Below are 24,906 nucleotides of genomic sequence, written 5' to 3'. Positions count from 1 at the left end.
AATAGGCCTGCCACCCATTGCTTCTGATGCCGAGCTTTCTTTTCCTCCTGGTTTGTGTTAAAGCAGACCAGAGGATGCAAGTCAAGGGAGTGCCCGTTTCCCATCTCTAATCTTCGGTGGCCTGAACTACAAGTCTATAGTCACAGGCATGTTCTGTCGTAGTTTTTCTAAGGTAGACAATGCCCATGAGGAAAATTATATTCTCACTTTAAAACTTTCTTTCCCTTTGGTCTGAAAGGGAGGTTTTTTTCTACTTACTGTATACTTCGCTGATGGCAAAGTGAATCTAGCTATGAGATTATTATTTGAGTTCTTATTTTGGCTATGCTATTGCAGAAAAATGTTAGCCATCTCTTTTATAAGGTCTAAAGATTAAATTGTGCATCCTACAGATTCCTTCATAATAGAGTTAGTTTCCTACCTTGAAGAGAATAGAGAAATGAAAGAACAAGTTGGGCTTAGAATAGAGAAATGAGGGAGCAAGTCCTAGATCGCTTGCTGACAATTTAAAATTATAAACTCATCAACCAACAAGAGGCACTTGCTTACTTCACAGTATTTTTGAAAGCACCTGTAGGATTTTACAAGTATTTAACCCTTTAAGCCTCTGGGGCTTTCTCATTAAGATAACTATCATGTCTCCAAAATATCTGGTTGAAATAAGATTTCTTAAAATCATGACATAACATAGACCAAATTTGATCATTGTTACAAGGTGATTATTCAAATTTTTGAAAAAAGCACATATTTAAATAACTCATAGGTCTTAATAAAAATTCAGCTGTTTTTGAACAATTAGAATTTAACAGACATCAAGAGAACATAATAGATTACTTTAACACATTGCTTTAACAGAGCATCAGAGTTTAATTCTATGTCAAAGAGAAATTGAGCTTCCTGTGATCTTTTGCTGTGAGGTTTCCTTCCTTTACCTTCTTTCATACTGGTGACCATGTTTCTGTGTTTCTGTGTGTAAGACATCTTTAAGCATCTTTTGCAGGGCAGGATGAGTGGCAACAAATTCTTTCAGTTTCTGTTTGCTATGAAAAGTCTTAATTTCACCTTCATTCACAAATGAGAGCTTTGCAGGATATAGTATTCTGGGCTGGCAGTTTTTCTCTCTTAGTACCTGGGCTATGTCTCGCCATTCCCTTCTAGCTTGTAGGGTTTCTGATGAGAAGTCTGCTGTGAGTCTAATTGGAGATCCTCTAAGAGTGATCTGACGTTTCTCTCTTGCACCTTTTAGGATCTTTTCTTTATGTTTCACTGTGGTGAGTTTGATTACAACATGTCGTGGTGAGGATCTCTTTTGGTCATGTTTATTAGGGGTTCTATAAGCTTCCTGTACTAAGATGCCTCTGTCCTTCTCCAAACCTGGGAAATTTTCTGCTAGTATCTCACTGAAAATGCCTTCTAATCCTTTCTCCCTCTCCATGCCTTCAGGAACTCCTAGAACCCGAATGTTGGGTTTTTTAATAGTATCCTGTAGATTCCCGACAATATTTTTTAGATTTCTAATTTCTTCTTCTTTTCTTTGGTTTGCCTGTTTCCTTTCCTGTTCTCTGTCTTCTAAGTCTGATATTCTCTCTTCTGCTTCGCCCATTCTGTTTTTAAGGCTCTCTAATGTGTTTGTCATTTGATCTATTGAACTCTTCATTTCATTATGATTTCTAGTCACTATCAGAGTTTCTTGTTCCACTAGTTGTTTCATTTCATTTTGATTCCTCCTTAATATTTCACTTTCACGAGAGAGATTTTCTATCTTGTCCATGAAGGATTTCTGTAGTTCAAGAATTTGTTTTTGAGAACTTCTTAATGTTCTTATCAATTTTTTGAGATCCGCTTCTTGCATTTCTTCGATCTCATCATCTTCATAGTCTTGAATTGGGGTGTCTTTTTCATTTGGGGGTGTCATAGTGTCTTCCTTGTTCTTGTTAGCTTGGTTTTTGCGTTTGTTGTTTGGCATGTTGGAGATATTTGGTTTCTTCACTGTGGTGTTTTTTCTTGTTACACTATGGCTCTATATTAAGTGGACTGTCTGCTTTCAGTGGAGCCTTAGAGGCTTGAGATGAGTGTGGACTGAGAGCTGTGTTTGGTTCCTCAGGGTTGAGGGTGTGTCAAGGATGACACTCCCAGGTTAGGTGTGGTAAATCTCTCTTTCTTTTTTTGATTTAAAAGGGAAGTAATTCCGCACAGCTGAACGTAATTGGAGGTAGTTAGCAGGCAAATGATATACCCACAGGAGCCAGAGATCAGAAGCTCTTTCCCAAGGACCACACAGGGAATCTCTGCTGCCCTCAGTGTGGGCTCCAGTTCTCCTGCAGTCTCCCACTGGGTTGCCAAGTTAGATGCTAATCTCCTGTTATTTCACCCCTCCCCACAGAGTCAGGTTTTTCTGCTAGGCTCAGGGCTGGTGCAGACCTGAGGTCGCCCTGCTTATGACGTATGTCCAAAATGGCGCCTGCTCTGTCTTGCTCGCCTTTGAGAGGTGAGCGGAGAGAGAGAAACTTGTGTCCGTATCAGTCACTTTTTTAATTTTTTTCTCTCTCTTCTAGTTAGCCTGGTGAACTTTTCCCCACGGAGTTTCAAGCCTCGTTCCCTCTAGCCTCCTCTTTCTGCTTGCCTGCTGGTATCTCCGGCTATGGAGGTTCGGCTCACCTCGCGTTCCAGCGCTGGTGCGTTGAGTCTGCCGCTGGTGTCCCGAACTTGGGCTCCCACGCTCTCCACGCAGGTCCACTGTGAATCACTAGTTCCGGAAGAGTTTCCTCTGCTGTTTCTTCCCCTACTCTTCCTTGACCCTGCAGTATCTCCACTTATATTAAACTTTCTCTCCCCCCGGACTAAGTGTGCTTCCTGCCTATTCCGCCATCTTGCTGCCTCTCCCCGATGTAAGAACTTTGCAAGTGTTATTTACTTCTTACAACAATCTTTTGAAGTAGACATTAGCACCATTTTTCTGATGAGAAAAGAGAGGTACAATAATTTGTTCATGGATACTCAGCTAATAAATGAATATTGTACACATCTCTAAATAGACATAAATGTGCATTTGTGTTAGGTATATTCATGGAAGTGGAATTATTGTGTCATAGAATGTTAGGTTTAGTTTTGTTTGGTAGGTGCTGCCAAGAGCTATATATGTTTCTAACTTTATTTTGAACAGTGATAACCTATGATCTACCAGAACACTCCCCTTTCTGTTAATGTTTAAAAACATTTAGGTTAGGAAGAGGATCTGACAATGAAATAGAATTCAAATCCTTATAACAGTCTATAGGGTAGTACTATATAGACTTTTTTTTTTCATTTATTATTTTATTGCTACCAGTTTCTACTTTGTAGACCAGCCTCCTTGAGGAAAAAATAATAAAATATAAGGTACTATCCTACATAAAGAAGCTTATAGCTTAGTCCTTGTTGAAGAACCAGAGAATGAAAGATAAACTATATAGGGCAGTATGTCAGTAGTGTATGATTATTACAGATAGTGTGTTCTGCCATGGTAAAGAACAGTCATTGGAAATGAATGATTGGATGGGAACAAGGCCTCATGGAAGAGAGAAACTTTCAGAGGATGAGCCTTTATGAGTGAGTAGAACTGAACTTGAAGGAATGGTGCCTCAGGCACAATTCTGTACGAAGGTGAGAAAGACTTGTTGGGTGTCTAAATCAGCCTGAAAGTTTGAGTTGGGGGGGATGATGGGAAGACAGTTGGAAAAGCAAGTTTTGGTTGGGCTTTGGAAAAGTTAAAATGACACAGTAATGAATGGAAGGGGAGAGGGAGTAGGAGAGGGGAGGGTTGTGGGTGGAGCGAAGTTATGGGGGGGGAAAGCTATTGTAATCCATAAGCTGTACTTTGGAAATTTATTCATTAAATAAAAGTTAAAAAAAATAAAAAAAAGAAATGACACATTAAGATATTTCTGAGCGTCCCCTGTGCAGATTAAGTCCACTTCTTTAATGATCTCAAGCTCTGATTTGTTTTCTTTTGTATTATAGCTGTCAAAGCTTCAGAAGTTGTGCAAAGTATTCATCTTTCCTATTTTCCCCTGAGAGCCTGAAGTAGATGAAGGGCAAGGTGAAGGAGTTTTATTAGACTATAGGGAAACTATAGTAGCCTTGACAGAAGTATTGTGATTAAAAGAGAGATTTTACAAATAGGATTTAATGCTGTTTTCAGAAAGAATTTGAGGTGCTTTTCTTTAGGGTGATAATGATAAAAGCCTTTCTGTAAGAGATATGAAAAACTAAACCACTTCTAAGATTCCTTTTTCCCCTAAGATCTTAAGGGAAAAACCTTTTTTTTTTTTTCCTTTTTCCATATTAGTATCCTCAAATAACAAGAAACAGATACCCAATGAAGCTTCTGCTGGAAGTAAAAGAAACACATCAGACATACCTCAAAATTGGTCACTGCAGGATCATTATAGAACATACTCACCCATAATATACCAAGCCCTCTGTGAACATGTGCAGACTCAAATGTCACTGATGAATAATTTGGCCTCAAAGAACAGCACAAAAGGAATCCCTGCTGTACCTTGCCATACTGTGTCTGGTTCTGGTTAGTATGATGTTTTTAAAAGCATGAATATAAGCTCTACATAAATTGCTTGGTGACTGTATAAGCAGTGTGAGATATGAATAATTTTTTCTTCCTCTTTTTAGAATCCCAGGCAACATCACAGTCTAATTATGGCTTATGTACCTCCATTCCAGTCTGGTCAGCTCAGCAGCCACCATGCCCTTCAGTGGTTCATGCTGTGGGTACAATTTCTAGATTATATAATAATAATTTGCTGATAGAAATGATCAACTTAGGAGGACTAAATTTTCTGACTGTATCTCAGTGTACAAGAATATAAAGACCACTTGTTTCTTAAGTTATTTTTTATTAGAAAAATTTTACCTATTTGTTAAGTAAAGGTAATAGGGAGAAAAAGGAAAAGATATCAATAGAAAAAAATGAATCAATTATACCTACCACCCAAGCACAAACATAGGGCACTTTTCAGTCATTCAGTTCTCTGTGTGGGTTTTGTTTTCTACTTTTAAGTTTGCTTTCTTCTTAAAATAGAGTTATAGTTAAATTTTCTTTTTATATGCTGCATTTTTCACTTAATATTTTATTATAAATGTATTTATTAATATATACCTTTGGTGAGTTTTTTATAAGTAGTTAGTAATGTATTTTGTGGATATACCATAGTCTGCAACTATTCCTCTATGACTAGATATGAAATAATAGCCAGTTTTTCACTACCCTTTCTGAAAGTATGTTTGTTCAAAAGCTTTTTGTATGTTTGAGCTTTTCTTGCAGTGCAGTTTCCCAAAGTGGACCAATTGTTGATGCCTTTATACATTGTATGGTATTTGTAAATATTTTGTTTTAGTCATGACCTTTTAATGGTCCTGTATTGCAGATTTAACTAATTAGATTTTTAAAAAATGATTTATTTATTTATTTGAAAGTCAGAGTTAGAGAGAGAGAAGGAAAAAGAGATTTTCCATCAGCTGATTCACTCCCCAAATGGCTGCAATGGCTGGGAATAGGCCAGGCTGATGCCAGGAGTCAGGAGCCAGGAGCTGCTTCTGAGTCTCCCATGTGGGTGGCAGGGGCCCAAGTAGTTGGGCCATCTTCTGCTGCTTTCCCAGGCTGTTATCAGGGAGCTGTATTGGAAGAGGAGCAGCCAGGACACAAACTATATGGGATACCAGCATTGCAGGCAGTGGCCACAGTGCCAACCCAACTTATTAGGCTTTTTTTTGGATAGGAAGTGGAACAGCCAGAACTCTAACTGGCACCTATATGGAATGTCAGCTTTGCAGGCGGCAGCTTTACTCTTACTAGGTTTTTTCTTTTTCTTTTCTTTTTTTTTTTTAATTTTTTTTTTGACAGGCAGAGTGGGCAGTGAGAGAGACACAGAGAGAAAGGTCTTGCTTTTTGCCGTTGGTTCATCCTCCAATGGCCACCACAGCCAGCGTACTGTGGCTGGTGCATCACACTAATCCGAAGCCAGGAGCCAGGTGCTCCTCCTGGTCTCCCATGCGGGCGCAGGGCCCAAGGACCTGGGCCATCCTTTACTGCACTCCCGGGCCATAGCAGAGGGCTGGCCTGGAAGAGGGGAAACCAGGACAGAATCTGGCGCCCCGACCGGGACTAGAACCCACAGCACTGGCATAGCCTATTGAGCTGCGGTGCCGGCCTTACTAGGTATTAAAAACTAGGATCTTTATTCTGCTTAGGAGAAATCCAGCTTACTCATTTTAATATAAAAATAGTATAAAGTCAGTTACTTTCTAAATATTGCTGATATTTCTGTTATTAATTTTTTATAATTAATGCCTACAAAATCACACTTTTGAAAGATAACTTGTTTTCCTTTTCCTTTCTCTAGGAAGTTCAAACCTGTGGTGACAACCAGTTTGCATCACAAGGCAGAACAGTTTCTGTGAACTGTAGTGGTGTTCCAAGGAATTCACCGAATACCAGTCCTGCACTTCCACGCAGCCTGCCCCACACTGACAGATCAGCTCTTCCAACATTTCAGCAGCTGGGTCTTGCTAATGGGACTCTGCCACAAGGAGTTCCTAAGGAAGCAGACCTACTAAAGTGTTTTCAAACATATATGTCTCTGTTTCAATCTCATGGAAAAGAAACTCATCCTGACAATCAGACATACCAAAGCCCTACTCGATCACAACAAGCTTTCTTGGCAAGTAGTGAAGACAAAGATACCAGAGAACAAATTGGAGAGTCCACCAGTGAAGGAAAGGATTTAAACATACATAAACAAGATGCAAAAATAGTCAAGGATGTACAGAAGGCCAAAAATGTGAATCAGACTGCTGAAAAAGTTAGAACTATAAAGTATTTGTTGGGAGAGCTCAAGGCCCTGGTAGCAGAACAAGGTGGATGAGTACTTTTTTTTTTTTTCTAATTTTTGACAGGCAGAGTGGACAGTGAGAGAGAGACAGAGAGAAAGGTCTTCCTTTTGCCGTTGGTTCACCCTCCAATGGCCGCCGCGGTAGTGCGCTGTGGCCGGCGCACCACGCTGATCCGATGGCAGGAGCCAGGTGCTTCTCCTGGTCTCCCATGGGGTGCAGGACCCAAGCACTTGGGCCATCCTCCACTGCACTCCCTGGCCACAGCAGAGAGCTGGCCTGGAAGAGGGGCAACCGGGACAGGATCTGTGCCCCGACCGGGATTAGAACCTGGTGTGCCGGCGCCGCAAGGCGGTGGATGAGTACTTTCTTACTATAGTGTAGTGTTACACTAAATAGCAGTGTCACATCATCAGCCACCCTGCAAATTCAGAATCAGTGACATGGAGTTTTCCATATAACTGCATCTTGAGCTAATAGAAAATTGTTCTGCCTGTTGTATTATGTTTTAGATTTTTCTCTCATTGTGTCCTGTGGTTTTGAAATGTGTTAGGGAATAACAGATATTTAGTCTTTTGCTTGCATGTATATTCAAAAGGATTCAAAGAGAATTTGTGGAGAGAAAATTTTAGTGGTTAGAAGTCCCCTAAAGATGATTAACTCCTTAGAATAGACTGATTATTTTAAGAAAATGCAGAGATTTCCTTTTCATCATTTCTCTGATAACCAACTGTTTACATTTAACAAATCTCAATTTAAGAAGTAACTCAAACCTTGTCTGCTTTTCAGTTTATTTTTATGACTTCTCCACTTCTCCCTTAAATCAAGGAAAATCTCTCTCTCTTTTTTTTTAAGATTTATTTATTTATGTGAAAGGCAGAGTTAGAGAGAGATAGGAAGAGAGATCTTCCATGCACTGGTTTACTCTTGAAATGGCCATAACAGTCAGAGCTGGGCTGGTCCAAAGCCAGGAGCTTCTTTTGGGTCTCCTATGTGGGTGCAGGGGCCCAAGTACTTGAGCCACCTTCTGCTGCTTTCCTAGGCACATTAATAAGGAGTTGGATCGGCAGTGGAGCAGCCAGGACTTGAACCAGTGCCTATAAGGGTTGCTGGCACCACAGGCCAGTGGCTTTACCTGCTGTGCTACAATGCCGGCCCCAAGAAAAATATTTTTGAGCCAGGTTTTGTTCATTTATTTTCATTGTGTGTGTGTGTGCGCGTGTGTGCATGTATTCTAAAGTAATGGCTTTTGCATGGAATGAGTTACAGATTTGCCATCATCTTGGAAAACACAGTCATTAGTTGTGGAAGCAATGATTTAATACCTAACATTTGCAGGCCAAAAAAAATCTTAAAATGCTATAGGAATATAGTACCAATAAGACAAAGATTTAGGGTATTAATATTGCTTTGTTTTCACACCTTCAACTTATTACCATTCTCTTAACCAAATACTTAACCATGATAACAATAACAGTAACAATAATCCCTACCACTTTTGAAAACTCACCATGTGCCCAGCACTGTGCTATTTTCAATGCATTAGTTTATTTAATTTCTGTGGCAACCCAATGAGGTACTGTTTTTTTTTAAAGATTTATTTATTTATTTGAAAGGCAGAATTACAGAGAGGCAGAGGCAGAGAGAGATAAGAGAGAGATTTCCATCTGCTGGTTCAGTCCTCAGATGGCTGCAGTGGCTGGAGCTGTGCTGATCCGAACCCAGAAGCCAGGAACAACTTCTGGGTCACCCACATGGGGCGCAGGGGCCCCAGGACTTGGGCCATCTTCTGCTTTCCCAAGCCATAACAGAGCTGGATCAGAAGTAGAGCAGCCGGGATTCGAACTGGTACCCATATGGGATGACGGCACTCAGGTGGTGGCTTTACCCACTACGCCACAGTACCTTCCCCATGAGGTACAATTATTAATCCCATTTTACACATGAGGAGACTGGGACTTAGAGACTAGTATCTTATTTTTCTCAGTAACCTTATAAGATATTGTAATTATTTCCATTTGAAGAAACTCTGAGAGTAATAATTTTAGGAGATCTATTGTACCAATACAAAATGGAGACTAGTTGATAAAAATGTATTTTTTAAGTGTTCTCACTACAAAAAAAAAAAGGTAATACGTGTTTAACTCTATCCAGCCATTCCACATTATATACGTGTTTCAAAACAACATGTTACACAAAATAAATATATACAAGTTTTATAGTATCAATTTAAGTAAAATTATTTAAAAAGGTTAATTTTTTTAAGCAAAAGGTTAAGTAATCTGATAGTCCACAGAAAATTTGAAGGGTGCCAAAAGATAAAAATAAAAGGACAAAAGATCTAGTATCTACCTTCTACCTGCCTCTAAAAACATCCACTCTCTGTAGTTAATGTCACGTTGAAACAAGTGAGGTGTGGCTGCTTTTATTAAATGTACTTTATAAAATTTAATAGCATTTTTTTTTTTTTTTGACAGGCAGAGTGGACAGTGAGAGAGAGACAGAGAGAAAGGTCTTCCTTTTGCCTTTGGTTCACCCTCCAATGGCCGCTGCGGCCAGCGCACCGCGCTGATCTGATAGCAGGAGCCAGGTGCTTATCCTGGACTCCCATGGGGTGCAGGGCCCAAACACTTGGGCCATCCTCCACTGCACTCCTTGGCCACAGCAGAGAGCTGGCCTGGAAGAGGGGCAACCGGGACAGAATCCGACGCCCCGACCAGGACTAGAACCTGGTGTGCCGGCGCCACAAGGCAGAGGATTAGCCTAGTGAGCTGCGGCACCGGCAGCATTTTATCTTAATAGAACTTCACTCAGTACTTTACCAAATGAATCAACCTAAATAAATATTTACTTACGTGAGGATCAAAAGTTATAAATGTTAATACTGTATTGAAGTATAGGAAGCCATGTAGCAATCACAGGAGTCTACTGTAATCCTTTGATACATTTGAACTAGGAGCTATGTGTAAGCCACTTTGATATTGTAAGCCACTTGACCGTAATGGAAACAAAAACTCACTAATATGGTAATCCTGTTTTTAAAATTTATCTTTTGTTTACTGAATTGAATTTCTTTAGAATTTTCCTGCAGGCAGCAGGAAAGAGGGAAATGGGATTTGTATAATAAATTCATAAATAATTGAGTCAAATTTATAGCACGTATGTACATATCTATGAAGATTTTCTTTTTCAGTAAAATGTACTAATAATCTTGTCCCAAACCAATTTACAATGCCAATTTTACTCATTTTTTTCTGCCTATTTTAGAGGATTCAGAAATTCAGAGGTTGATTACAGAAGTGGAGGCCTGTGTATCTGAGCTTCCAGCTGTAAGTGGAAACACAAATATTCAAGTTGAGATAGCATTGGCCATGCAGCCATTAAGAAGTGAAAATTCTCACTTACGAAGGTAAGAGTTGCTCTTTGAGTATTTTTGTCTGTATGCAAAGATGTCCCATAGCCGGAAGAAAATTACCAAATGAGATACCTAGGACTTCAAAAGGAAAGTAGATTTGCTGTCTTACTGTAATTCTGTTTTCTTCCCCATTTTCCAAAGGTTTCTAGCATACCCTAACGCTTCTATTATTCCTGTCCACAGTACATCTCTTTTTCCACCCGTTTTCCTTTGCTGGTGCTTAGTTGGTAGCATGTAGGCAGGAAAGTGAAGTAACTCAGTGTTTTTATCAGGCTAGCCTAGGTCATGCTGTAGTAGCAGACATGCCTTTCCTTCATGCCAGAACTACAGTGGTTCATTGGAGGCTCTCCCCTCCTGTGACTCAGGATCCAGGCTCCCTCCATGTTAGGAAGCTCCTGTCTCAGTATGTGTGCCCCAGGATATAGCATTGGGGTACCCTTACATTCACCTGCCCAAAAGTGGCCGTCGTACTACATACTTGTAGGCTAAAACAAGGCGCCTGGCCCTACCTAAGATAAAGGTCTAAGACTTAGAGTTTTCCATACAGGAAGGAAAGGAGCACCTGATGTGAATGAGCACTAGTAGTAGCCGCACCACATGTAGACTTGGAAGAAAACCTCAGTTCATTCCCAGTTTTGTTTTTATTTTCTTTTGGTCATCTTGTCACAAACATTTTTTAAAAAAAGATTTTATTTATTTGTTTTATTTGAAAAGTGGAGATACTGAGAGAGGTATCTTCCAGATGCTAATTCACTACCCAAATGGCCACAATAGCCAGGGCTGAGCCATGCTGAAGCCAGGAGCTAGAAACTCCAGCTGAATTTCCCACATGATGTAGAAAGGGCTCAAATACTTGGGTTGTCATCTGCTACCTCCCTGCCAAAGCACTCGCATCATCATCAGTTACCATCCCAGACATGATCAAGAAGCTAGATCAGAAGCTGAGTAGCCAGGACTTGAAATGGTAGTGCAATATGAGATGACAGTGTTGCAAGCAACAGTTTAATCTGTTGTGCCACAATGCCAGCCCCTGGAATCATATTCTTAATTTGTTTAGGAAAGTTATAAACAGGGGATCTAATCTTGAAAGACGCAAGAAATCACTCTTACATTATCAATACTAACTTTGAATATTTCAGTGATGACCACCAAGGCCAGCACTTCAGTGTCTGTTTATTAATAGACTGCAGAGAATTGGAGCACAGTGTCAGGTGCTCTTGTGACACTCCAATGTGAATGTGCCTTAAGAGTGTTACAGTTACAGAAACTATAGACATGATAAGGCTTTGACGAATTTTTTAAGAAAATGGAATGCAATAAAATACAGGATTCTTAGCTGGAGAGTAGCTTTAGCTTACAGATCTGAAGCCTGCAAAAGTGTGACTCGACCTAGTGAGATTCAGTTGCTTACCAGTATTTCTCTAAAATCATTCATTTTTAGCTACTATGTTCTCAGATAATGTTGTGAGTTTAAATTCTAGTAATTTTGTCTTGGGTCTTCTTTTTTTTTTTTTTTAATTAAACTTTTATTTAATGAATATAAATTTCCAAAGTACAGCTTATGGGTTACAATGGCTTCCCCCTCCCATAACTTCCCTCCCACCCGCAACCCTCCCCTTTCCCGCTCCCTCTCCCCTTCCAATCACATCAAGATTCATTTTCAATTCTCTTTATATACAGAAGATCACTTTAGTATATATTAGGTAACGATTTCAACAGTTTGCCGCCATATAGCAACACATAGTGAAAAAAAAAATACTGTTGGAGTACTAGTTATAGCATTAAATAAGAGTGTACAGCACATTAAAGACAGAGATCCTACATAATATTTGACTTAGGAGATTCCTCTAACAGTATTAAATTTTCAAAACCAAGAATAAATGATAATGGAAATGAACAGCAAATGCTACTAGCATTTATTGAACATTCATTTTGTGGCATGCATATTTTATATATATTCTCTCTAAATCCTTACAACAGCCCTTTGAAGTAAGTATTATATTATTCTCATTTATAGATGAGGAAACCAAGACATAGATTGTATAACTTGTCCAAGGTCACATATTTAAGATTTGGCAGAATCCAGACACAGACCTAGGCAATTTGATTTTAGGATGAATGATCCTAAATGGTAGACTTCTACATTGTTTCTCTTAGGAAGTAGAGACTTATTTATACATCACTTTGTGTTTGTGAAACAAAAGAAAATACTATAAGCCCTTCAGAGTTAAGAAGCATATTATCTAAAGGATTGACTAGTAAATAATTGGTTTCTTAAGCATATCAGAACTTCCTCTCAGTGTGTTATCTATTTTAACATTATCACCATGGAGAATGTCAGTAGTTCTTATTTATTTCACTTCTTGGAAATTTTAGAATTGCTTTAGCTAATTTATAAACCACTCAAGAAAATGAGAAGTAGTATTTTATTGGTTAGCACTTAATAATTTGGTATCCAGTTCTTCAGACTTGGCACCAGAGCTTTTTTATCAGCCTGTCCTTAAGAGGACGATTACATAGCATGCTGTTTGCCACTGATGTTTACTTGACCTTCTGAAAGAAATTAGTGAAACATGAACAATTTGTCAGATGTGTTCTTTTTAGCAGAATTAGGTTTCTAGCAGTAGTTAGGAATTTTTGAGCCACTTAATCTATATTTGGAGAGAATCACCCATTAAAAATAGCAATTGGAGTGCATAGGCTCATTCAAAACAGTTTTTTGTCATCTTTAATAAAGTTTCTTTTCCTGTGTATACCTTTGGAAACTACATGTCTCTTTTTATCCAGAAAAGTATCTTATTGCCATCTTGTGGCTTAAAAAATAGCTTGGTATATTTCTTTTAAAAAAAAGATTTATTTTTATTTTTATTTATTTGGAAGAGTTACAGCGAGAGGTAGAGACAGAGAGAGGTTTTCCATCCATTGGTTCACTCCCCAAATGGTTGCAGCAGCCAGAGCTGAGCTGATCCAAAGCCAGGAGCCAGGAGCTTGTTCCAGGTCTCCCATCTGGGTGCAGGGGCCCAAGCATGTAGGGCATCCTCCACTGCTTTCCCAGGCACATTATCAGGGAGCTGGATGGGAAGAGGAGCAGCCAGGACTAGAACTGGTACCTGTATGGAATGCCACAGCACCAGTCCCTAGCTTAGTATATTTCTATGCCATCTTGACATTTTTTTCATTTCCAATTCTCTTTATATACAGAAGATCACTTCAGTATATAATTAGCAAAGACCTCATCAGTCTGCGCCCACACAGAAACGCAAAGTATAAAAATACTGTTTCAGTACCAGTCATAGCATCACTTGGCTTAAGACGACACATTAGGGACAGATCCCACATGGGGTGTAAGTACACAGTGACTCCTGTTGCTGATTTAACAATTTGACACTCCTGTTCATGGCGTCAGTAATCTCCCTAGGCTCTAGTCATGAGTTGCCAGGGCTATGGAAGCCTTTAGAGTTCGCTGACTTTGATCTTATTCCGATAGGGTCATAGTTAAAGTGGAAGTTCTCTCCTCCCTTCGGAGAAGGGTACCTCCTTCTTTGATGGCCCCGTTCTTTCCACTGGGATCTCACTCACAGAAATCATTCATTTAGGTCTTTTTTTTTTTTTTTTTCCATGATATCTTGGCTTTCCATGCCTGCTATACTCTCATGGGCTCTTCAGCCAGATCTGAATGCCTTGAGGGCTGATTCTGAGGCCAGAGTGGTGTTTAGGACATCTGCCATCCTATGAGTCTGCTGTGTATCCCACTTCCCATGTTGGATCTTTCTCTCCCTTTTTGATTCTATCAGTTTGGCTAGACAGTTTTTATGTGAGACTTCTGACAGAGCTGTCCAACATTTAGCCTTCCTGGTCCCTAGCCACAAAATATCTAGTGCCCTTTCAGTGAGACTGCCTAAAGCCCTGGCACATGCCCAGATTTCTTGAATGAAGGTTGGGTAGCATAATGTTGCCTCCAGTTCAGAACCATCAAAGTACCCAGTTCCTTAATATTTATATCCCATATGGACGTTGGTTCGAGTCCCTGGCTGCTCCACTTCTGATCCAGCTTTCTGCTAATGTACCTGAGAAAGCCGCAGAGGATGGCACCAATACTTGGGCCCCATATGAGAAACCTGGAAGAAGTTCCTGTCTCCTGGCTTTGACCTGGCCCAGCCCTGGCCATTGAGGCCATTTAGGGAGTGAACCAGCAGATGGAAGATTCTCTCTTTTTCTCTGTAACTCTGTGTTTCAAATAAATAAAATAAATCTTAAGAAAGAATCATATGGACTATACAAAAAGCTGAATTAGTAAGTGAGGTTAGCAAGATATAAGATCAGTATATAAAAGGTAAATGTATTTCTATGTATTAGCAGTAAACAATTTGAAGTTAAATTTTTTAAAATATTTATTGATTTATTTGAAAGTCAGAGTTACAGAGAGAGAGAAAGAGAATCAGAGAGAGAGGTTCTTCCATCCGCTGTTTCACTCCCTAGTTGGACGCAATAGCCAGAGCTGCACCAATCCAAAGCCAGGAGCCAGGAGCCTCCTCCAGGTCTTCCCACGTGGACCATCTTCTACTGCTTTCCCAGGCCATAGCAGAGAGCGGGACTGGAAGTGGAGCAGCCGGGACTCGAACTGGTGTGCATATGGGATGCCAGCATTGCAGGCAGCGGCTTTACCCACTACGCAACAGCGCTGGCCCTAAAATTACTACTGGGGCCAGTGCTGCAGCATAGTGGGCTAAGTCCCCACCTGTGGCATCAGAATTCCATATGGGATGCCAGTTCATGTGCCAGGTGCTCCTCTTCCGATCCTGCTCTCTGCTATGGTCTGGGAAATTAGTAGAAGACACCCAAGTTGGACCCCTACACCTATGTGGGAGATATGGAGGAAGCTCTTGGCTTCTGGCTCTTGGCTTTGGATTGGCTCAGCTCTAGCTATTGGTGGCCATTTGGGGAGTTAACTAGCGGGTGGAAGACCTTTCTCTCTGTCGCTAACTCTACCTCTCAAATAAATAAATAAATAAAATTTTTAAAAAAGTACTATTTACAGTAGTAGCAAAACTATGAACAACTTAGGGATAAATTTGATAAAAGATGCATAAGACTCCGGCACTGAAAACTACAAAAGTATTGCTGGTAGACAAAGACTTATACGTGAGATAAACCAGATCCACAGATTAAGGCTTTTTATTAAGGTGTTAATTCTCCCCAAATTGATCTATAGGTTCAATATAATTTCAGGGAAAATCCAAGTAGACTTCTTTGTAAATTGCTGGTTCTGAAATTCATATGAAAATTCAAGGAGCCTAAAGTATCCAAAAAAAAAAACCTCTGGAAAAGAACAAAGTTGGTACTGTCCAATTTCAAGACACAAAAGTTAAAACAATCAAGATAGTGTGGCATTGGTGTAAAACAAAAAAATAGATCATTGAAACACAGTAATCTAGCAGCAAACATGGATGAATAAATTTTGACAAAAATGTCATAGGTATTAAATGGATAAAGAATCTTTTCAATAATCAGTACTGGAACAATTAAAATGCCACAATAAGAAAAAGCTGAACCTCTGGGACTAGTATTGTGGCATAGCAGGTTAAGCCACTGCCTGTGATACTGGCTTTGACTGTTCCACTTCCAATCTAGTTCACTGCTAATGGGAAAAAATTGGGAAAGCAGAATATGGTCTAAGTACTGGGGGCCCTGCAACCACCTGGGAAACCTAGATGGAGTTCCTGGCTCCCGGCTCTGGCCTGCCCATGGTGGCCAATTGGGAGGGAATAAACCAGCAGGTGAAATATACCCAGCTCCCTCCCTTCCTCCCTCTCTGTCACTCTACCTTTCAAATAATTAACACTTAAAAATGAATAAATAAAAATTAACTAGAAAAGTAAATAAATTAGACTTCATCAAAATTTAAAACATTTACTGTTCAAAGATATAATTACTCAAAATGAAGAGGCAACCAATAGTCTGAGAAAACTATTTGTAAAACATATGAAGAACTTGTATCTACAGTGCATTAAGAAGTATTACAACTAAGTAATAAAGACTATCAGTTCTTAAAATCTCTACTTTAAAAATGGGCAAAATATTTGAACAGAGAGTTCACTAAAAAAAGAGTTAAGGATATCAAATAAGAACATGAAAAAAGGTCGTCATTTATCTTCAGGTAAATGCAAATTAAAGCCATAGTGAGATATCACGGTATGCTCATTTAGAATAAAACAAATAGAATAAAATAAAATAGAAAACCATATCAAGTATTAGAATGTAGGAGAACTGAATGTTTCATAGTCTGCTGTTGGGAATGTAAAATGGTGTGACTCATTTGGAAAATAGTTTGACGATTTTTTAGAAATTAAACATTGGAAATTAAAAAAAAAAATTTTTTTTTAAAGTTAAACATACAGTAACCATATCATGTGATTCAGCTATTCCACTCCTAGGTATTAACTCAAGAGAAGTGAAATGCTCAAAAACTTGTTCATGAATGCCCAAAGGAAATATCCCAAATGTCTGTCAACAGATAAACAAATGATGGTAAATTCTACTCAACAGTAAAAAGCAAGTATTGTTACATGCAATCAACGGAAGGAAGACATTTCTTTCTGTCTCTCTCTCTCACTAACTCTGCCTGTCAAAATTTTTTTAAAAGATTTATTTATTTATTTATTTATTTGAAAGGCAGTTACAGAGAGGCAGAGAGAGAGAGAGAGAGAGAGATCGATCTTCCATCCACTGGTTCACTCCCCAAATGGATGCAATGGTTGGAGCTGGGTTGATCCAAAGCCAGGAGCCAGGAGATTCTTCAGAGTCTCCCATGTGGGTACAGAGGCCCAAGGACTTGGGCCATCTTCTACTGCTTTCCCAGGCCATAGCAGAGAGCAGAATAGAGCAGTCAGAACTCCAACTGCTGCCCATAAGGATGCCAGTACTGCAGGCAGCAGCTTTACCTGCTATACCATAGAAAAACTTCTGTCACACACTTGGTGCATAAGAGGGCTTACTCTTTTTCTGGAAAAAGGCTGTTCTTTTTCTGGAAAATGCTAAAGCAATTCTGGTTGGAATCCTGGGTCACTATGCTGGCTTTTCTTGATGTGTGCGCTATTATACTGGGGAGACCTTTCAGAAAATAAAGAATTCTATCAAAACAAAAATGGATTCATATAGTATGGATACTATTTTTTTCAGTTCTTTCTCACTTCATATTGTGTCTTGGAGAGCTTTCTATGTCAGTACATAGGAGTATCTCTTTAATACCTATAGACTAGTATTTCACAGTATAGATGTACTATAATTCAGCAACATTAAGTAATAGCTATTGTGAACATCATGGTATATAAACAAAGCTATAATTACTTTTGCTCATGTGTGGTTGTTTCCAAAGCTAGATAAACCAAAGGTAGAATTCTTTTTTAAGATATGAACATTGTCTATTTTGTTGGATATTGCCAAGTTGCTATCCAAAATAGTTACCAATAGACTCCCATGAATTGAAATAATTCATTTACTTATATTTTCACCAACCAAGACTGCTATTTTATTTTTGTTGATTTTGTGGCAAAAAGATATCTCCTTGTGTTTACAGTTCTCTTTATGTTAATGAAGCTGAGCATTTCCATATAATATAGAGCATTTCTGTTTCTTAGGTGAATTGTCCATTCTTATCCTTTCTCACTTTTTACTAGCTTGACTTAAATTTGTGAGAACTTTTTAAATGTTTTGGACCCTTTACTTGTTGTATATGTAGTCAGTATTTTCTTTCCACGCTGTTAATCCTAGAACAAGTTTCAACTTTTGATGGTCTTAAGTCCTTAACTCTTTTCCTTGTTGGCTGGTGGACTTTGAGTCTTGCTTAGGAATGCTTTCCTTACTTTAAGATCATTTAGATTTCTCCTTGAAAGGTATTTAGTTGAATTTTATTTATATTTCTTACATTTAACTTTTAATTCATGCAGAAGTAACACATGTGAATATTGTGAGATAAAGTGCCAGTATTTTAGATTTAGTAATAAAAGTAAGTATTTCAGTGCAGAATATTTTCAGGTATATAATTCTGGGAAAATACCAGACATAGGCTTTTTTTTTTTTTTTTAAATAGTCACCTCTTAAAAGTGAAATAAATACTTTTGTCTATTCCTGTAGTAAAGCACCTACATTTTACAAAGTTCATTGTAGGGACAAGTTGCTGCTTATTAATATTCTCATTATTTAAATGAGGCCAGTAACCTTTCCATCTAATAAAGAAATGATTAAGGGGCTGACTCTATGGTATAGCAGGTAAAGCTGCTGCCTGCAGTACTGGCATCCTTATGGGCAGCAGTTGGAGTTCTGACTGCTCTATTCTGCTCTCTGCTATGGCCTGGGAAAGCAGTAGAAGATGGCCCAAGTCCTTGGGCCTCTGTACCCACATGGGAGACTCTGAAGAATCTCCTGGCTCCTGGCTTTGGATCAACCCAGCTCCAACCATTGCATCCATTTGGGGAGTGAACCAGTGGATGGAAGATCTCTCTCTCTCTCTGCCTCTCTGTAACTGCCTTTCAAATAAATAAATAAATAAATCTTTTAAAAAAATTTTGACAGGCAGAGTTAGTGAGAGAAACAGAGAGAAACGTCTTCTTTCCATTGATTCACCCCCCCAAATGGCCGCTATGGCCAGCGTGCTGTGACCAGCGTTTCGTGCTGATCCGAAGCCAGGAGCCAGGCTCTACCTCCTGGTCTCCTATGCGGGTGCAAGGCCCAAGCACTCGGGCCATCCTCCACTGCCTTCCCAGGCCACAGCAGAGAGCAGGACTGGAAGAAGAGCAACCGGAACAGAATCCGGCACCCCAACCGGGACTGCCGGCGCCACAGGCAGAGGATTAGCCTAGTGAGCCACAGCGCCGGCCAAATCTTTTTAAAAAAATTTTTTTAAATGATGAAGATACAGAGACAGAAGTTAGAAGAAAATAGCAAGAAGAGATAGGAAGAAACAAAGGAGATAAAACAAAAAGGGAAAACAAAGTAAAGAAAAGAAAACCTTTTTCTAGTGAAGGAAGGTTTTGTGTTGTCCCAGACAATCTTTTAAAAATATCCTCAGGCCCCCAGCAGCAGCAATGTGCTTTTCTTCATTTTTTGTCCTTTGTTGGGGAATAAGATGGACTTCTGCCATTTGTATTTTATTGATTAATGTGCTATCAAATGTACACTGCTAAATGGGCTTAGAATTCTTGCATTCATAATTTTATTTATTATTTATTTATTTATTTTTAGGCAATTGAGAATTTTGAACCAGAGACTTAGAGAACAAGAAAAAACAAAAAAGACAACTGGTTCTTTGGAATGCAACCTTGAATGTAGGTAAAAAGACTTTTAAGGGTTGATGTTAAATTCTTTGTGGTTCTAGAAATGCTGGTAAAGAATTGACCTTTCTTAATTATAGTTTCTAAATGGATTTTCTTTTTATTTAAGTCAAGTTAAACAAAATAGAAATATTATTTATTAAAATTTAAAATGGTACAGCAACAAAAATAAAAGTATCACTTCCTAATAATGTACTATTTTTAAAAAGGACTTTCTTCTGTTCATATGAATTTTTATATATAATTAATTTCACAAATCCCAAGTACATACTATGTACCAGGAACAACCAACCGTATACGAAGCTCTCCAAGTAATCTCTTCTTGTATTCTTTTATATATTGACTTTGTTTTTTAATATAAGATTGTTCTGTATGAATGTACCTTAGAAAGTTTGTGGACTGGAATTAAAAGTTTATTTGAGCAAAAAAAGTTTTTTAAATTTATGCATAGTCCTTTCATAATATGTATTTTCCATAAACTTTCTGAGAAGCAGTTAGACAGAAACAGAGAGATAGAGCTGCCATCTCTCATGGCTGGCTGGATTGGAACCTGAGCCAAGAGTCAGGATCCTAGAACTCAGTCCAGGTTTTTGATGTGGTGGCAGGGACCAACTACTTGAGCTATCACCTGCTGTCTCCCAGGGTTTGATTGGTGGGAAGCTAGAATCTGGGAGCCAGAGTCAAGCCTTGAACCTAGGTACTCTGATATGGGATATAGGCATCCCACTCAGGGTCTTTAAAACAAATAAAAGATTTATTGATCTACTAGCCACAGGTTTACTCTCCAAATGTCCACAACAGCTAGAGCTGGGCCAGATAGAAGCCAGGAGCCTGGAACTCCATCTGGGTCTTCTACAGTGGGTAATAGGTATACAGGTACTTGAGCCATCATCTGCTGTCTTCTCAGGCAAATCAGCAGGAAGCTACGTTGGAAATGGAGTAGCCAGGACTTAAAATAGCACTCCAATATAGGACATAGGTATCCCAAGTGGTAGCATAAACCCCTTTTGCAGTGCTGGCCCCCACTCCCTGCCAGCAGTGTTTGAATCTCTAGGCCCAACACCCACCTTCCATGAACTTTTTGAAGACCTCATACCCTGCCACAGGTTACATTTATTTATTTAACATACAGTGGACATTTTTCTCTATCAAAATAACTTAAAACATTTCTTTTTAAGAACCACTTGGGTGTTCTGCTTAAGCAGCTCTACCATAATATATTTAAGGTCATCTACTGATAGATATCTGAGTATTTTAGTCTTTTTACCCAGTGCAAACAATGCATTGAACTTCCTTGTACCCATTCTTTATACACTTACAAGTATGTAAGCATTTTTGGTAGGATAGATTTATAGCAGCAGAATTGCTGAGGCAGAGTATACACAGTTGCAATTTCGATAGCTATTTTCAAATTGTCTTTATGGATCTCAGAGCTTAATAGAAAAAAAACTAATAGTACTAGAAAGCAAGATATATTTTTTTTTAAGTTTAGCATTATTAGAAGCTTCTCCTAAGCCTAATAAAAACTCAAGTACCACAGAAAGGGACAGATAAATAAAAATACACCCTTAGAAATTGTTTTCAATTTCTGCACAGCACAATTTTAAATATGTTCAAAAATATCAACAAACTGAGGAAAATTGTTTGCAATACATTACATGACATGCCAAAGGCTTTTTCTTCCTATATGAATATCTGTTACAAAGCAATAAAAAATAATATGAGCACCCAACAGAACAAGCACTGTTTAAAAGTGTTCACTTTCACCAGAATTTCTGAAGAGGTCACTTTTGGATCCACTGTGAATAAAAGATGGGTGCAGGAGGATGGTGAGAGAGAGGAGGCCAGTAGGGGAAGTAGGGAGATCACTGGTTGTCACTCCAAGTAGGATCTCTCTTTGTATTCTTTTATTGTTTCTTTTTTATTTGTTTATTTATCTTGCTGTTCATTGCGAGCATTTTGTACTATTTATAAAGTACTTGTTGTTAGCTCCATGAGAACAGGGGCCATGTCTGTATTGTTCACAGCTGTGTATCTAGATAATTTTTTTAAGATTTATTTATTTATTTGAGAGGCAGAATTACAGACAGAGAGGAAGAGACAGTGGGATCTTTCATCCACTGATTCACTCCCCAGATGGCTGATCCAAAGCCAAAACCCAGGAACTTTTTCTGGGTCTATCACATGGGTGCAGGGCCCAGGCACTTGGGCCATCTCCACTGTTTTCCCAACCCATCAGCAGGGAGCTGAATGGGAAGTGGAACAACCAGGACTCCAGCTGGCACCCATATAGGATGCCAGTGCTGCAGGCAGAGGCTTAACCTACTATGCCACTGTGCCAGCCCCCTTACCTAGATTCTTACATGATGCCCCACACATGTGAAGCATTCACTCAAGGCTGCATTTGCTAAATGAGTGGTGCCACATACTTTTACAGACTTGAAAAAGAATATGATATAATCTGTGATACATCTAGTCTTACATAGGAGAAGATAAAGTTAGAAATCATGGATTTAGTATGATTGTTTTATGTTTAAGCACTTATTTATAAGATCTTTTATGCAGTGCTTTCCAGAAAGATGCCAAAATTAATAATGATTGCATCTTGTAGGAGAATAGAAGAGGTGATGAGAGGAAGACATTCATCAAGAATCATTTGATATCATAGGTATTTTGTGATGTTTGTAATATTCTTTCATTTAAAAAGGTAAAAGATATTAGTATCAATTGGAGAAGAAAGGCATGTCTTCTGCCAGTCGATTTATAAAAATATATTTAGTATTTGTGTAGAACTGCTCACACATATAATCGTTTAACAAAATCAGTGAATTCTAAGCCTTTTTAAAAAACAAAAGTCAAATATTTTAGGTTTTTACTTTTCAAATTTGAGAAGCAACTGTTTTATCCATTTTGTCTTACAGTGTTTTCTCTTCAGTCATTAAACATGTCACTGCAAAATCAACTACAGGAGTCACTGAAGAATCAGGAATTACTACAAAGTAAAAATGAAGAGCTCCTAAAAGTGATTGAAAATCAGAAAGATGAAAACAAAAAATATACTAGTATATTTAAAGAAAAAGATCAAACTATACTTGAAAATAAACAGCAGTTTGACATTGAGATAACAAAAATAAAAATTGGTATGTATTTGAACTGTAGTTATGGTCTCATTTTTTAGGAGGAATAAGGAAACTGATTTTTTTGTTGTTATTTCAGAACTAGAGGAAGCCTTAGTTGATGTGAAAAGCTCCCACTTTAAGTTGGACACTGCTGAAAAGGAAAATCAGATACTAGGAATAACATTACGTCAGCGTGATGCCGAGGTGGCTCGGCTGAGAGAGTTAACCAGGTAAAATTGATTTCCTTTGAACATTACCTGTACCTTTTCCTGTATGAACTTATAAACCCCAAGATAACGTCAGACCTGACCTTTACCCTGTATTGTTTTCCTGTTCTTACTAATTGTCAGTGTTCTTACTAATTTTGAACAGTGTTTTCTTCTGTTCCAGTTAAGTTAGCTTAGAAATTCCAGACCTGACTAAATGGTTTTTTAAACCATGATGAGAAGCTAAAGACTTTAGCAAATGGTTAAGCTCTCTGGCTTTGAAGCCAAAGAGCCCCCTAATGGAATTGCAGTTCTGCCACTATCAGTGCAACAACTTTGAGCAAATTATTTAACTTCTAAACCTCTACCCTGAAGTGCAGAAATGAATTAGGTTATTAAGAGATACTAAGAAAGAATTACTAAAAGCCTTTGAGCATGGTAAGCCCTCATGCCGTATCATCTTTTATCATCATTTAGGCTTCTATCAGCCTTATTTTCTTCATTTCATTGGTAAAATGAGGGAGCTGACAGCAGCTCTTAAGAACCTTCATTTCCTAACAGGTCTTTTCTCCAATAAATAAAATTACCTCACTCAATGTTTATGCTGTACTCACTGATAAAGTTCAGTTTTCTTTTGAGATGTTTGCTAAGAATTTAATTTTCAACTGCTTTTTCTTTTTTTTTTTTTTTTTGACAGGCAGAGTGGATAGTGAGAGAGAGAGAGAGAGAGAGAAAGGTCTTCCTTTTTGCCGTTGATTCATTCTCCAATGGCCGCTGCGGCCGGCGCATCTCGCCGATCCGAAGCCAGGAGCCAGGTGCTTCTCCTGGTCTCCCATGTGGGTGCAGGGCCCAAGCACTTGGGCCATCCTCTACTGCCTTCCCGAGCCATAGCAGAGAGCTGGCCTGGAAGAGGGGCAACCGGGACAGAATCCGGTGCCCCAACCGGGACTAGAACCTGGTGTGCCGGTGCCACAAGGCAGAGGATTAGCCTGTTAAGCCACGGTGCCGGCCTTCAACTGCTTTTTAAAATCCTAGAGAAATTAGTTATTTTAAACCTGAAAATCATGCCTTTGAATGATCTTGGAAATTCATAGATGTAAATGTAAAACATTTCCTAAGTATAAAACAGTTTCCTTTGTATTTCCACTGAACAGATACTTTTAAAAAAAAATATTTTATTGATTTACTGGAAAGTCAGAGTTATAGAGAGAGAGAGAGAGAGAACAACTTCCATCCACTGGTTCACTCCCCAAATGGCTATAACAGCTGGAACTGAGCCAATCCAAAGCCAGGAGCCAGGAGCTTCTTCTGGGTCTCCAATGTGGGTACAGGGTCCCAAGGACTTGGGCTGTCTTCCACTGCTTTCCGAAGCCATAGCAGAGAACTGGATTGGAAGTAGAACAGCTGGGACTCAAACTGGCACCCTTGGGATGCCTGTACTGTGGACGGTGGCTTTACTTGCTATGCCACAGCACCGGCCCCAGAAGATACATTTTGAGCTATGAACTTTTTTCTTCATTTTGAATTATAAATGTCTAAGAAAATAGTTGAAAAAGATATATACACAATATTTTATAAGCACATTTGAAATTAATTTGTTATTTTGCTTTTTCTCACATTTATCTTTCAAAGAAACTTCAAACTTTGATTTAATAATGTGGAAAGAAAAATATATTTTGTATGCAATTAGGATTATAATTTAGTAGGCTCTCGTTGAGTTTCTAAGCATTGCTTGTACCACTCGTGTTCAAAATAAAGTAGTAGAGTATCTTTATGAAAACCTTTGTAATTTTTTTATTAAAGATTTTTTTTTTTTTTTTTTTGACAGGCAGAGTGGATAGTGAGAGAGAGAGACAGAGAGAAAGGTCTTCCTTTTTGCCGTTGGTTCACCTTCCAATGGCCGCCGCGGCCGGCGCATCTCACCAATCCGAAGCCAGGAGCCAGGTGCCTCT

The 24,906-nt window shown here is 38.8% G+C and overlaps 1 protein-coding gene across 1 annotated transcript in view; it reads left to right on the top strand.

Annotated features, from left to right (window-relative positions):
• The window catches only part of CCDC14 (coiled-coil domain containing 14), a 54,941-nt gene that overhangs the window by 17,744 nt on the left and 12,291 nt on the right, over positions 1–24,906 (top strand). Inside the window, exons 6-12 of the mRNA XM_062208993.1 lie at positions 4,328–4,564; positions 4,669–4,763; positions 6,399–6,912; positions 10,153–10,294; positions 19,541–19,623; positions 22,551–22,769; positions 22,846–22,978. Of these exons, the coding sequence (XP_062064977.1) occupies positions 4,328–4,564; positions 4,669–4,763; positions 6,399–6,912; positions 10,153–10,294; positions 19,541–19,623; positions 22,551–22,769; positions 22,846–22,978 (1,423 nt within the window). The remainder of the gene's footprint in view (positions 1–4,327; positions 4,565–4,668; positions 4,764–6,398; positions 6,913–10,152; positions 10,295–19,540; positions 19,624–22,550; positions 22,770–22,845; positions 22,979–24,906) is intronic.

This window comes from Lepus europaeus, chromosome 2, assembly GCF_033115175.1.
Source record: "Lepus europaeus isolate LE1 chromosome 2, mLepTim1.pri, whole genome shotgun sequence".
NCBI lineage: Eukaryota > Metazoa > Chordata > Mammalia > Lagomorpha > Leporidae > Lepus > Lepus europaeus.
This window is presented reverse-complemented; position numbering and strand designations above follow the sequence as displayed.